General features: G+C 35.5%; 1 protein-coding gene across 2 annotated transcripts; it reads left to right on the top strand.

Moving 5' to 3' along the window:
* The first annotated feature begins 4,476 nt into the window (after nt 1-4,476).
* LOC119997405 (cleavage stimulating factor 64) lies at nt 4,477-14,587 on the top strand. 2 transcript variants are annotated; one of them, XM_038844398.1, is made up of 10 exons: nt 4,477-4,819; nt 4,995-5,073; nt 7,197-7,371; nt 8,932-8,965; nt 9,061-9,302; nt 9,412-9,489; nt 11,213-11,248; nt 11,351-11,788; nt 12,382-12,732; nt 14,141-14,587. In XM_038844398.1, exons 1-10 carry the CDS (start codon nt 4,789-4,791, stop codon nt 14,288-14,290), a joined length of 1,614 nt encoding a protein of 537 aa, XP_038700326.1. In that variant the 5' UTR covers nt 4,477-4,788; the 3' UTR covers nt 14,291-14,587. The 2 variants fall into 2 exon arrangements, with proteins under 2 accessions (XP_038700326.1, XP_038700325.1); XM_038844397.1 differs by having other exon boundaries at nt 11,345-11,788.
* The last annotated feature ends 781 nt before the right edge of the window (nt 14,588-15,368 follow it).

Below are 15,368 nucleotides of genomic sequence, written 5' to 3'. Positions count from 1 at the left end.
GAGAGAGAGAGAGGAGAAGTAGAGTTAATTATGCTATGACAGTCATGTGATAGCAAGAGATGAAATGACTTCAGTTCATAGAGATGATCTGAAATTAATGATGCCCTGGTTTGACACGCTAATATGGAGAAGTTTGAAGAAAATCAATCAATCCTTGTGCATGAAGGACACCTGACAAGAGAGGAAATAATAGAGGTGGATTTATAGAAAATTGGGAGGCCATAAGAAGACATTTGAACAAAGAAGTCTCATATAGAAAGAAGCTGAGCGTGAGAAAAAAGGAGAGAGGAAGATGGTGTATAAAAAAGAAGGAAATGAAACAACAAGAACACCGGGTGTCCAGGTAAGAGATAATTCAATCTTGTTGTGAGATGATTATTGACACTTGAATAAGCATCTAATGAGGTGAATCCATTTCTTGCTAAGGTTCTGTCAAAAAGTAAGGGAAGCACAGAGTGGACAATCAAGAAAAGTACCAAAAAGAAAAAAAAAGGCTCTCCAACATTTGAAGAGTGTAAGTAAAGGTAAATCCATTCTTATTAGTTGATGGTTTAGAATAGCAGTGTAATGTTATGAGGAAATGAGGTAATGCAAGTGACCTTGGGTGAGGTTTGGAGAAAACAAGATAGATAGGTGTCTTAAGCACGATCTAAGTACATGCATGCAAGAATAGACATAGATCCATGCATCCATGATAATCTTGAAAGCTGTAATGAATCATACATGTGGTGGATACTAAAGTGTGAAAATAAGGGGAGATTAGATGGCATGCAAATCACGAAAATTTGTAAAGTGGACATTATTATAAAAAGTGAAGTGAATCTTGCATTTGATAGATTACCGGGAAGGAAAAATGGAGTATCTATGCATGAAATGATTTTTGATTTTTGAAGGGTTTTCAATTAAACACAAAATAATAGGTGAACTTTCATCCGGATGTACAAGACCTATAACCTTAAAAATTTTGTACAAGTATGTAACCCGTAAGGTGTATAAAAATATTGACCAACACAACTTTATCTATTATAAATTACATTTTTGTAGAAATATCATTTTTCACCGTTATTATTCCGTGATCTATTTCTTTCATAAATCTCCCATTTAATTACCTATTTCTTTAAAAATATAATATGAATGATATCATTTAAATTACTAGTATTTCTTGAATGTTAAATTTCAATAACTATAAGTTGGTTCTATGAATAGCTTGGCTAACCCTCCTACATGTTTTCCATACATGTAGATTAATTCGAGTGCTCAGTGGAGTTCCGGACATTTTAAGGGTCAAGGTTTTGTAATAAATTTAGATTCCTATAAACAGATGTAAGAACTTATATATATTATATCCATATGTATTTGCTTTGTGACGTTTGTAAGGATTATTAAGTAATTTAGAATATTGATGTTAAGATAATGTAATCTGATAATTAAGGCTTGCGGTATTCTAATCGTGTGGACCCGAATAACTAGAAAAGTACAAATAGTTATCATGCCGTGTAACTACCCCTAGTGAAGAATTTGAGGCGTTACACAATCACTCACAATAGATCATTCATCACTTTCGGTGGTCATTCTTTACATTTACATTAATATTGATCTGCTTTAATCCTCCTCGTGACGAAGTAATTATTTGACCAGTAGAAAGTCAATTGCACAAGAGCAGTGATTGGCAAAAATCAATCATCTTTTGAGACACTGTTAAAAATTTTTGACATGTTGGTAGTTATGTTACCATAACGATGTCCATCATCGTATGATAATGTCCATCTTTCCTTCTCTTTTCTTTTCAGATAATGTCATGGTTCAACGTTTAGTTTTATCATCTATGTCATCCAAAAATCAAACATTTCCCGATAAGTTTTTCTGGCCATTCTATCAATGGTAGCTTTCAAATCTAGATCCTTAAACTTCGTCATGACATTACTAACGAGGTGTCTGATACAATATCTATGGTATGCTAGTGGCACATGTCATTGCTCGCACATTGCACACTTGATGTTGGGATGTTGATCGAATAACACACATATCCCACGACGATCAGTGGCATATGCATAGATACAATTTATGTACCATGCCTAGTTAGGATTATTTTTTACATCAACTAGTGCATAACATAACGGGAACAACCAATTATCCGCGTCAAATGCAACTGTTAGCAGCAACTTCCTCTTATACTTTTTATACAGGTGCGTGCCATCAATATTGAACAATGGACGACTATACTAAAAGCCTTCAATGTATGGCCTGAACACCCAAAACCCACTTCCAAATATTGCTACTTTGTTATTAGAATCCTTATACTCGAAATGAGCTACCATACTTGGATTTGACATCTTCAAAGCTTCAAAGAACTTAGACAGTATCTGGTATATACCTAAAATGTCCCAAATAACTTCTCCAAGGTAGTCAGAATTCATTTGTCGGTGCCATTGTATTAAAGGGGCATTTGTGCATGTGTGTGGCTCTCTTAACATAGTTATTTTTCACATATTTATTGAGTCCTTCATTATCGCCTGAAGCTACCAACTGTAAGTTTTGTCCTTCACGTATTTGAATTGAAGAATTTCGGTGTTCGAACTTTGCGTCTTGTATTGGTGATTGTTTTCAATATGCCAAGCTTTCATTGCATGAATTAGTTCTCCCTTATTCTCAAACACTTGCTTCATTGCTAAGTCACCTTTTGTCACCTAATTAACTTATCCCAATCCATACATATCATATCATCCACTAAACTAACATCTCTAAATTGTGGTATTGGTGGCACCACGAGTGTCTGGAGACCAACGTTTTGTTCAGAGTTGACATCAGCATCAACCACTAACTCACTATCATAAGAATCTATGTAATGTTCATCATCTTTAACCTTAACATTGTTGTTCGCAACCACCTACCCAAAATGGTCATTGTCTTCTCTACCATACACTTCTGGGATCAATGTTACATTAACATTTGCTAGTTGATGATGAGAAGAAGAATTTCCAGGAGTTGTTTGGGTATAATCTACCCAATAAGCCGATTGACTATAATCGTACCCATATTCATAGGAAAAATCTTGATTTCTTCATGTCATCATTATCACCTTCGTATTATAATAATAATAAAAAATAATTAAATTAATCAAGTCAATATTAACAAATTTTAACAATGTTCATATAAATATTAAACTAATCAAGTCAATATTAAAAAATTTAACAAAATTTCATGTATTAATTAAACTAATCAAATCAATATTAAAAAATTTATTCAATTTTCATATAAATATTAAACTAATCAAGTCATTATTAACAACTTTAAACAATGTTCATATAAATATGAAACTAATCTAGTTAATATTAACAAATTTAACAAATTAATCAAGTCAATATCACAAAATTTATACAATTTTCATATAATATTAAACTAATCCAATCATTATTAACAACTTTAAACAATTTTCATATAAATATTAAACTAATCAAGTCATTATTAACAACTTTAAACAATGTTCATATAAATATGAAATAATCTAGTTAATATTAACAAATTTAACAAATTAATCAAGTCAATATCAAAAAATTTATACAATTTTCATATAATATTAAACTAATCCAATCATTATTAACAACTTTAAACAATTTTCATATTGATATATAAACTAGTCAAGTCAACAAAGAGAGAAATAATATATCATTTAGTATCAAATATGAACATTATACAAGGGAAGACACATACCCAAACAACAAATACAAGTAGAAATCAACAAGAAGGTGACACCATTTCACTCAAAATCTCTCAAACTCACTCGTATGCTTTTTCTCTTTAACTCATTGATATTGTTTCTTTAACTCATTGATATTGTTTCTGTCTATGTAGAAGAGAGCGATACTAATTGGTTTATAATACAATTGATGCGACATTGTATTGGATCTTGCAATGTCGCATGTATGAACAACGACATTACTAAAGACAAATGTTGTCGCTGTTACTATTTGATATGCCGCTGCTGTTATCAATAGTGGCTTCGCTAAAAACAAATGGGATGCTATATATTTAAATAATTGAAACCGAGCGTTATATGTCCAATAAAATGCTATAGAAATGCAAAATAAAATAAAAAAAGCTCTGAAAATTAGACAAGTTCAATATTTTACATAGAAATTTGATAGGTTTATGTTTCTGAAAAATACCTGTAAAATCATATTTATTTCTCTTTGAGAAACAAATAGAATTTTTGGGTTTTTCTCTATCTTCAACCCCACATATCAAAGTGTTTAGGCATGAACAATTATTTAATCCGAGCCAAAATCACTCCCCAACCTCAATAAAGAAAACAAACGTACTTGTTAAAAAATGGGGAAAAAAAATCTGCCATAATAATGTTTCCTTTTAATTTCCCTTTCATCCTAACTTAATTTAAGGTAAACAAAATCATTAACCGATAGTTGATTTTATGAAAATAAATAAATAAATAAATAAAAAGGCCACGCTCACTCAGAGTCTTCAAGTTGGGAGTCTCTAGTAGCGAGCAGGGGGTGACGCAGGTGGGCGGCTAGCGCTAGTTCCGTCTCTTCGTGCGTATGCAGACTCGAAAACTCACAACACTTGCAATACAAATTCAGTCGTGAATTGAATTCACAGTATCTGCAGTTACTGGAACGAATTCTACATCTTGGTTTATAGACAGAAAGATTAACGCTTGTGATCTAAAACGGCGCGGTTTCTGTAGCAGGAGAACAAGCAAGAACTATGAGGGGAAGGAAGAAGATGAGGCAGTGCTTCACCTTCTTCTTATCCTTATTTTGTTGATTCATGGCGTCCTCTCAGCACCGCTGCGTCTTTGGTAATCCCTCAAAGCCCAAACTTTCTGGAATTTTGCGACGGTGAATTGAATCATCACTTCCTGTCAAGATTTCTGCTTTCTTGATGTTTATGTACGCCTTTTTTGGGTGATGGGTAATGGAATATTTTTTGATTTCTGTTCCTTTGTATTGTTTTCTCTGTGACACTGGGTGCAGTTGGTAATATTCCGTATGATGCAACTGAGGAGCAACTCATGGAAATCTGCAGGGAGGTTGGTCCTGTTGTGTCATTCAGGTCAGTACTTGAATGACATGCTTCTATCTGTTACAAATTCTAGAATTAGATGTCTAGGATTGCGACTACAACTTCATGGTTAAGTTCGGTGGCCGAGTAATTGCGGAGAAATTTATAAAGTATCAATGGTGTGATGTGATGCAAGTAATTTGTTATAAATGCACCCTATGATAGACAATTGAGAATGAGAGAATGGAAAATATTGTAATAATATCCTCCCATTATAAAGTGGAGGTTCTTAAATGTCCCAACCTCTTTATTAGCTCGGCATTCTCCTACATTCTCCTAGAAGGAGGTGGCCCGAAAGTTGGTGTGCACGGTGGTTATCATCACACCATGCTTGAAGAGAATTAGATAACTTTGGCAACTTAAGCCATATTTACATGTTCCTCACACTTAGACGATATACCAGTATGGGTGCTAAAAAAACGGAGAGGCTTGATGAGTTGTCATTGGAAAGTAAAAAATACGGTGCTTTTTTGTCGACTAAGTGCTTTGTCTAATCAAATCTTTAGAATTGCTACTGTAGATTGCTATGGTGCATGTGCAATTTGGGATGAAGTCACCCATTGTTAGGTAAGGAAACAAGATGTAATCTGGAAAAGCAACAGGAACAACTCACACTGTACAACTTTTAAGATGCATGGAACCAAAAATTTGGCTATGATCATCATCATCATCCGACCCTTGATCCCAAAAATTTTGGGTCGGTTACACGCTATGTAGCACGGACACGGACACGGACACGCGACACGACACGACACGACACGGACACGCGGACATGTGATTTTTCCAAAAAGTAGGATACGGACACGTTGGGGACACGTTGATTAATTTTTTTTATATTTTTTATATATATACATATATTTCATTTCAATAAATATGGTCCAAAACAACAATACATTAAAACATAATATAGTTCAATTAAGATAGTTCAAAAAATCAAATATCTTATAACAAATTAAAAAATAATTCAGTAAATTAAAAATAAAAGACAAAAAGTGTCCCCAACGTGTCCTCAACGTGTCGAAAACGTGTCCAATATTAAAAAAAAAAAAAAATCGGATACTCATATTCACGTGTCCCAGACGTATTTTGAGCGTGTCGGGACGTGTCGGTGTCCAACACGTGTCGGACACCGACACTCTGACCAAAACAGAGTGTCCGTGCTACATAGGTTACACGAGTATATGAGAAAAATCAAAGGGAATTCATTACATATATTCGCCTCCGCTATTCGTTTTTACTTAGGATCATACTTACATCAACTCCTATTGATTTCATATCTTTTCTTATTACTTCAAACCATGTCTTTTTAAGTTTTACTCTCCGCGTCCTACTCTCTCCTATACAAATTCACTCTATTCTTCTCACCTTCGCACTGCTCTCTCTACATTGTACGTGCCCATACGACCATACCATCTTAAAACATTTTCTCACAACTTATTTTCAATTGGTGCTGCTACTACTACCTTAGATCTAATAATCTCATTTCATACTACTCTCTCCTATACAAATTCACTCTTTTCTTCTCACCTTCGCACTGTTATCTCTACATTGTACGTGCCCATACCATCTTAAACTGTTTTCTCACAACTTATTTTCAATTGGTGCTACTACTACCTTAGATCTAATAATCTCATTTCATATCCTATCTTTCCTCATGTGGCCACACCTCCAACGAAACATTCTCATTTCTGCTACATGTATTTTTTGGATATGTTGTCTCTTAATAGTCCAACACTCAAAACCATATATCATCGAGGGTCATATAGTTGAATTTCCCCTTAATCTTAAAGGAATCATTCGATTCATTCGGTCCCATAAGACCTTGGATGCGCTCCACTTCATCCACCCGTTTTTAATCCTATTAGCTACATCTTCACTAATATCTCCATCATTTTGGAAAATCAAGCCATTATTTAATGAATTCTCTCTCATTTCAGCATTGGGGCAATAGTGATCATATAGTCTATATCATGGTATAAACTTCCGATAGTTCTAAGTTATTCTGCTGTATATATGCTTTGTATTCATTATGACAATCCATATGGTATTGACGAGGTTCCTTCTTTTCATAAGACTAATTTTTTTGCTTCAAACACATTTTCCCAATATTTCAGATTAGTTACAGATAGAGAAACTGGGAAACCAAAAGGCTATGGGTTCTGTGAATATAAAGATGAAGAGACGGCACTAAGTGCACGTCGTAATCTTCAGGGTTACGAGATCAATGGGAGACAATTACGTGTTGATTTTGCAGAAAATGATAAAGGTGCTGACAGGAACCGAGAGCAGGTAAATGTTTAAGCTGGGTACGTGTTTATTGTGATCAACTTCTTACTTTATATGGTGTGACATAGATTGGTTGAATAAGTATTTTACTTTGATATTGTAGCTTTTCTATTTTCGGAGTAAGTTATCATTGTCATGGTTGTCTATCTTGCTTGACTTATTATGTAGTTTGTGTTGGAGCTTTTGAATTCCTTGTGCATATTCCGGTTTTTATCACCATAAAAAAACTGTCTCTGAGACACGAAAATTGGCCTTTGCTTCTGTTGGTTGGAATGATGAATAGGGATGTTCTTTTCAATATTCACTTGTTTTGTTGATGGACTATCAAAAGATTGTAGTTTGATTCCTTCGGGACTTGTTAAGGTTAAATTGTTATATTTGCTCTAGTCACTAGAAATCATAGGCTTTCACTTGATCCTTTACGGTGAAAGTAAAACTTTTTACTTACCAAAAAAAAAAGTGAAAGTAAAACTTTTACTTATTCGATGCTTCTAGTGCTTTTGGAGTTATATTGTAAACATATTATTCTAATGTCTTAAACGAGAAGAACATAAACATGGGGCAAATAAAGGTAAGCCATCAGCAGGTAGGTCTTTTACAGACATTTATCTGCGAGGAAAGCATGGTATTAGCAGCTACATGCTTGAGGTTTTCGCCAATTTTAGGAAAAGTTGTATAGCGTTTGCTGATGTGGAGGTTTATTTTCCCCTGATGCTGCAAATCAGTTGTGTCACCCTTTTTTTGGTGGCACTCACCCTAGCCTTTTGAAACGATGACCTTATGTTATAATGAATCCTAGTATAAAATATGACTTGAATAAATAAATCCCCTTTGAGTATAATTAGTAGTGGCTGCAAACTTTGTCAGCTGTATTGAGCACTGTAGACTTTAAGTTGGCTTATTTTGAATGTTGGGTTGATATGTCGTCAATTGCACATTGGGGAAAATGTGCCTTTCTATTTAACGAATTGAGAAAATAAATCGTGGGAGGAGTCACAATTCGGTGAGTTACACAAATGCAAGAGCTTCTTAAACCCTTGATTGTTCGCTATTGCGATCCCCAAAACAATGGCACTTAAAATAAGCTAAGCAGCAGGAAAACGTAAAAACAAAAATGAATAATAGGATGCAGATTGTGAAAGCAAGACGATATCAGCTCACAGCCAACACTGTGAACCAAACCTAATACCTGCGAATCCTCAAATATATGTTAAATCACAAGATGACCTGAGACGTTATGGGTGAGTCAATGAGCACCAGAGAACAAAAGGCTAAGGCTGATCATCAATCTCAGCTTGATTGGAGGGATTCCACTCCCAAAGAGAACCCTATAATGACAATACTGCTTCTCTGTTATGCGAACCTGAATATCACTGTTTTTGCTTCTGCAATTATTTAGTTGGTCCATATGATATTGCAATTATTTAGTTGGCTGCATCATGAAGTTTTCCGTTTTCTTGTCATTTCACTGTTGTTCAGCTTTGCCATTGAAATGGGGTTGCAGTTATTCGGTGCAAGTTTCATCACCTTAAGGTACTAATGATTGGTTTACTTCTCTTGCAGGGTCGGGGTGGACCAGGGCTGGCTGCAAATGTTGGTTGGTTTCTTTGTTTCTTTGTTCTGCTAACTTACATGTCTTCATTCAATTATTTATGTGAATAAAACATGATTCTTTTTTCTTCTTTAAAAAAGCTCAAAAACAATTGGGGGGCCTAGGAATCCATGGAGATTCTCTTCAGCATCAACCAATTGGACTCCATATAGCTATAACTGCTGCAAGTGCAATGGCCGGAGCTTTAGGTGGTGCTCAGACTGCTGGTCAATCTAATCAAAGTGGTATGCAGGGTCAGTCTCTACCAGCAAATGATCCCTTAACTCTTCATCTGGCCAAAATGTCACGTGTTCAACTGAATGAAGTTATGTCTGACCTGAAGGCATGTATGATGTATCTGACTGATCTTATGCATACAGAGTTATATTTATTTGCATACTGAATGGATTCTGTGATCGATAGTGTGTCATTTGTGTCTGTTTTAATTGTAGGTGATGGCTACACAGAACAAGGAACAAGCTCGCCAGCTATTGCTCTCAAGACCGCAGTTGTCAAAAGCTCTATTTCAGGTATTTGTTCATAGCTCAAACTTTCCCAGAGACAAAGTCTTTATTGCTTATATTCTTGTTTGGCAATATGGTGTTGCTTGCACAATTCATTTTTCTGTATATACACTCATTTTTTCCTTAAATGTTTCGTGTAAGAGTATTATATTCTAATCTTTATTAACGGTTCACATCCATATCATTCCTTTAGTTTGGTAGTTGAAGCTACAAGATGAAACACAGGCAACGTAAAAAACAAATATTTGCTATCAATGGAGCCGGCACTTGTACTAGCATGGTTCCTGCCCATCCTCTGTTGTTTTCCAAGTCCTACTGATTAGTAAATTGATAGAATTCATTGCTTATGGTTTGTGAAATTAGAGTTGGATGTGTGAGTTATTTGTGCATAGCAGGTGCATCATTTCATGACACTTTTTTCAGAGATATCATTTAATAATGCATGAGTCACTATAGACCTCGACTTGAAATTATTTTATTTTTATTTTCCCTAATGCATTTTGGGCCTTCGTTAAAACCTGCATTCATTAAATATCTATCAATTTCCTTTTGTTGAAAAAAACTACATTCCATTAGTTTGCGTGCTCACGCATATTTGTATGTATGCATATGCTGGTATACGTTTATATATATATATATATATATATATATCCATACATGCGTGTATATGTCTATGCACAAGATTTCCCAACAGACAGAAGACTCCTTTTGGGGGAGCTTTAGGTTTTCAAACACAATCTCACGGAAGATGGTGGTGCCAAGATGAGTGTTGGACTTGAGATGCTCGTTTTAGTAATAATTGACTGTAAAAGCGTGGTCTTTTGTGAGATACTGACTAGTGATGATGGATAATTTACAAAGGAAAGGTTACGATTTGGCAAACAGATGTGCTCTGTGCAAAGTTGCTGAAGAGTCTATTAATCATCTCTTGCTGCTCTGTCGTTGATCCAGACACTTATGGATCTGGAATCTTATCGGTGTCAAGTGGGTTTATAGTGGTACAGTGGCAAAGGAGCTAATGACACAGAGTGGTCTTTGCAGAAACAAGTCAAAAAGAAGGATCATTCGCTCTATCCGTATGATCTTGACGCGGCTGATTTGGAAAGAAAAGAACACCAGAATCTTCAACAACTAGGAGACCTCTATGGATAGATTTCTTGAAGTCCGTTTTAATTATTTGAAACTTTGTTGCTCTGGCTCTTGTAGCAATTTTCTTGAGGCCATTAGTTTAGACTCTCTGTAATCTTCTTGCTTGCACCTTCTGGGTGCTTTAATAAATTTTGCATTCAGAAAAATATGTTGTCCAATAATGGTGTTTCTATTATCTTTTCATTTTTGAATTTCCTTAAATTCATTTTGGTTTCCTAGATTACTAAATATGTTCAGTACACCCATTTGTGATCATTATCTATGACCTTAACGTTACAGTCAACTGTTCCATTCACAAAGCAGTACATTTAGCGATTGCTGCAATCTTCAAGAACAATATTCAAAATTTCCTACATCTAGCTCAAGCTTTGAAACTACGTCTATAACCTTTTGAATTTTCTGATCCAGCTTCAAAGATTCATATTTCCACTTTCCGCAGTGTGCAAGTTAAAGTAATGGTAGCCTGTCTAAGTTCCAATTGTATTCTCGTGTGTTTTATTGCCTCTGTGACATATCATGTATGTCTTGAGAGATTTATACTGGTCTTTATCTTACAAGATTTCGCCATCTTTATGTGCAGGCACAGATAATGTTGGGAATGGCAACCCCAGAAGTGGTTAGTGTCCTTACCTCAAAATTAATGATATTTGTTTTTTAAAAGTGTGCATTGTCACATAAACACTACTTTTATACTCTGATTTGATTTGCGAAGTTGCAGATGCCAAATCTTCGGCAGGCACCAATCCAACCTGCAAATCCCTCACTTCTAGAGGGGCAGCGGGGTCTGCTGCCTACAGGTGAAAGTGTTCCTGAAATGATCCCCCTTTTATCTATGATGCAATCTGCGATGATACCCAATATGCCCCAAGCCTTATTGGTTCATAACCAATATTCTGGTCCCCCTCAAACTCTTCGGCAACCTCAACATGCCAATATCAATGTTGTACAACAGGCTTCATTTCAATCAGTTCCTTCTGCACATGCAAATGTTAGACCACGGATTCAGACAGTAAGTTCTTCCCTAAACCAACAAATGCAACCTCGTTTGCCACAGCACTCAGGACAGCTTGGTGCTGCAAATTTGGGGAATTCAAATGCAGCCATACAGTCTTCACTTTTGATTCATCCTCCCTCGTCAAAAGCTACTGACTTTCAGGTATCAAACTTAGTACTTGTATATAAAAGGAGTGTATCTGTTTAATGTGGAGTTCGTATTCTCCTTGCATTGGTGACTATGGAGGCTTTTGCAACTTTATTTTCAGTTAATGTCGAATAGTTACTTGAGGGAGAAACAAGAATAACAAAGAGAAGTTACTACATTCTCACTTCGGAATGTATGGAGAATCATGCTCCTTTCGCTCATTAGATGATGTATATTTCTTTAAATTCACTGTTGGTTAACTTTCTTCACATTGTAAAATGAGTGTCACCTTGCATGAAAGGGTTTTTTTTCTGAAAAAATGGTAGCTGCTATTTATTTTTTTTAGAAATATCTAACAGTGTGGTTATTCGGTTTACTCATATATTTGGTGAACAATGAAAGGGTTTCTCGCTTTAAGTGCACGAGACGCGTGCATTTAACAACACTGCTCTAGCGATAATCATACTGATGATTAACATTGAGTTTCAAATTATTGGCAAGATGTACTTTCTTCATTTCTAATTGTTTATTATAAATTAAATTATTTTATTCTAGTTATGTATGTCCACATAATTGTGTTTTTGTATCTAACTTCATCATGATAACAGCCTGGCCCCTCACTGCAATCAGGCTTTTCAGATTCAACTAACAGTGGAGCTGATAAAACTGCTTGCGCTGCCAATGATTCAACTTGGAGCAGTAGAAGCAAGGCATATCCAAATGTACATGTGGGGTTAACACAGAAAAGAATATATCGTGATACCTCAGAAGCTAGTAATCAGCCATCAAAATTGATTAAACTTGGAGATGGCAGGGACACCTCTTCCTCTATAGGCAGTTTAGATGTGCCAACTGGTATCAGATCTGCACCATCACAAGCAATAGCAGTTGCTTCAGTGCCTCCTAATCCAGTTGTTAAGGCGGAACATGTGCCATATTCTGAAAAACAGACTTCTCAGGTAATGTTAATTTTAATTGCAACCATGCATATAATAGTCAGTACTCTGTTCAAGCATTGTCCAAAATGGGAAATGGTTAATCCTCGTAACATCATGTTTCTTAATTCTGCTGATTTCATGGACATTATTCATATAATCTTTTGATTTAGGTAATATCATGAAAAATGGGAAAATGAAATGCATGCATAACAAGGAGGTATTGGCATCGGAGTGTTGTCAATTTGTGATACTTATAAGGTTAAGGTTAACCATGTCCTTCAAGACATGCCATCCTGTTTTAAAGTAGCTAGTTGTGTTAATTTGAAGTCATGTACTTTTCACGAAGTTCTAATCTCCTATCTTGTCAAGTACTCTTATGGTAGTGGACTCCAGTTCATTATGGAATGGCAATAGGAAGGCTTAGTCAACCTGCGTGCTGCCTTGTTTCTATTTAGCAAAACGGACTCTTTTGGGTGGGGTAAAGTTGTACAGGTTTGACTCATTATGGATTTGGAGTGGGGATAGCCTTCAGCTAAGTTGCTGCTACTTGTTTTTGTGTGCGCGCGCATGAGCATGCTTGTGTATGTGCATCCATTTGTTTTGCCTTCTGATTGTAATTAGCGGGAATCCTCACAATTCGTGTGAATTGTCAACAAAAATACAAGTTTTAAGTTTTAATAAATACTACATAAGAAATTAATTTTTTGATATAGACACATGTTATAGGAATAGAATTATAATCATTACTTACCATATACATACATATATATATATATTTATGGAGTCCAAATACAATTACCATACAATTCAAGTTGATTTTTATTTTTTAGTAAAATTTTTTTTATTGACTACTACCACGTGGAGCAACATATAATCTCTAAAAGTTCCAGTTCTTAAGTATTGTATATAGAAGGCCAAATCATGGAAAGACCTATTCACAATGTGCTTAATGCTGAGTACATTTGGCCTCCCCACACTTTGCAAAGGCACCGCTTGGTACAGTAGATTTGAACCCTAAGGCCAAGCTCTAACATGTCAATAGGGTTGTGTTAAGGTAACCTTGGTGTCTTGTTTCAAACTATGAAAATGAGCTCTGTGCGATTCGTCCCCCAATTCCCCAAAAACCCTGCTTGCTTCTATTGGCCTCTTGGTGTTGTGAACTATGAATTACAAAAAAAATTTCTTTCCCTATGAAAATTTTGCAAAAGTGACAATATTCTGTGTTTTGCATCATTATTCTTTCATTTTATTTACTTGTGGTCAGATTACCAACTTTTCATTATGAAAGGAGAGTAAGAGGCACATGCAGCGTTCGACACCTTTCTAGTACTGTATATAAGTATATTATAATCTGGCCAGTTCCAAAGCAACTTGGCTAACTATGTTAGCCAAGTCTACTCTTGATCTTACTGGTGTTTTGCTTTCTCAGTTGCAGGTTCCTACTGACGTAGAGTCGGCCTTACTGCAGCAGGTGATGAACCTAACACCGGAACAATTAAATTTATTGCCTGCTGAACAGCAGCAACAGGTGATTCAACTCCAACAGGCGCTCCGTCGAGAGCGGATACAGCCATTATAGCAGGCAGGGTGGCATGTTATACGTGCCTTACAATGCAGTTTCTGTTGTCGGGATCGGCTCCAGCCAGCGTCTGCAAGAACAAGGTTCAGCAATTGATTAAATTATTATTTTTAATGGCTTGTAAAATTCTTTTTTCACAGATGATCCTCGCTTGGACCTGAAATCCATAAGCTTTGTACCTTGCCATCATGTAATGTTTTTCAGCATATATAGTAGAGAATCAAGGAGAAGAAAAGATGAGAAGATAAAAGTTGTGATCCCTTGCAGAGTTGAAATATATTTGCAATGCTTTGGATATTTTTCTTTTGTTTCCTCTCTTATGACTTTTATGACGCCAATTATAATTACCGTTTTGCGTTTACTGTTTGTGGGTTTATTATCAACAGTATAGATTCCCAACAATGCAAGGTAAGTTGTCTTGCTGTTCTTCTCTTACAAAGATGCAGCAGTTTTGAGTATTAACTTCTTTTTTTCTGACCTGCCAAAGTTACCGAATACATATTTATATACAATACCTAAAAATTGAAATATTTGAGTTAAAATAGTCTTTACAATATGCTTGATCTTCAAGAATAACATTACCAAATTCTTGAATTGGAGGAACTATCAAACTATTTGTAGCAAAGTGATTATTATCTTCTCTGTCAACCATTTTGGGTATCAATGTGGTGTTTATAGATACCGAATGAGGTTGATATGACCTCCCAGCTTCTGTTTTGTATAATCTTGCCAAGGAGTCGATTGGCCATATCCATAAGAGCTCTTGGGATCCGATGGTGAGACCATTCGACACAATACGAGAAGATGACATATTGACAAACATGCATAGTTATTGAAAGAATATGACATGCACAATCAAAACATAATAAAAATAGTTACTTGTATTTTAAGAGAGAACTTAGAGAGAGATGTTGTTGAAAGAATGATGAAGATGGTAAGGAGAGAGAGAGAACGTTGGCATTGAAAAAATGAGCCGAGATTAGGTGTTTGTGTTTATGTAGGACTGCGCAGCTGCATAAGTTTTATCGTATATAGAACAACTTGATGCATACATGCAGCATACTCGTTCTAGGTTTCC

This window comes from Tripterygium wilfordii, chromosome 4 (genome assembly GCF_013401445.1).
Source record: "Tripterygium wilfordii isolate XIE 37 chromosome 4, ASM1340144v1, whole genome shotgun sequence".
In the NCBI taxonomy this organism is placed as follows: domain Eukaryota; kingdom Viridiplantae; phylum Streptophyta; class Magnoliopsida; order Celastrales; family Celastraceae; genus Tripterygium; species Tripterygium wilfordii.
The sequence above is the reverse complement of the archived record's forward strand: the minus strand, read 5'-3'. Positions and strand labels throughout refer to the sequence as shown.

Excerpts from the sequence above, each read along its gene's own strand:
- LOC119997405 (XM_038844397.1), top strand. The coding sequence starts at position 4,789 with ATGGCGTCCTCTCAGCACCGCTGCGTCTTTG. Across the intron at positions 9,303-9,411 it reads AAGTTATGTCTGACCTGAAG|GTGATGGCTACACAGAACAA; the intron begins GCATGTATGATG and ends TTTTAATTGTAG. Across the intron at positions 9,490-11,212 it reads TGTCAAAAGCTCTATTTCAG|GCACAGATAATGTTGGGAAT; the intron begins GTATTTGTTCAT and ends CTTTATGTGCAG.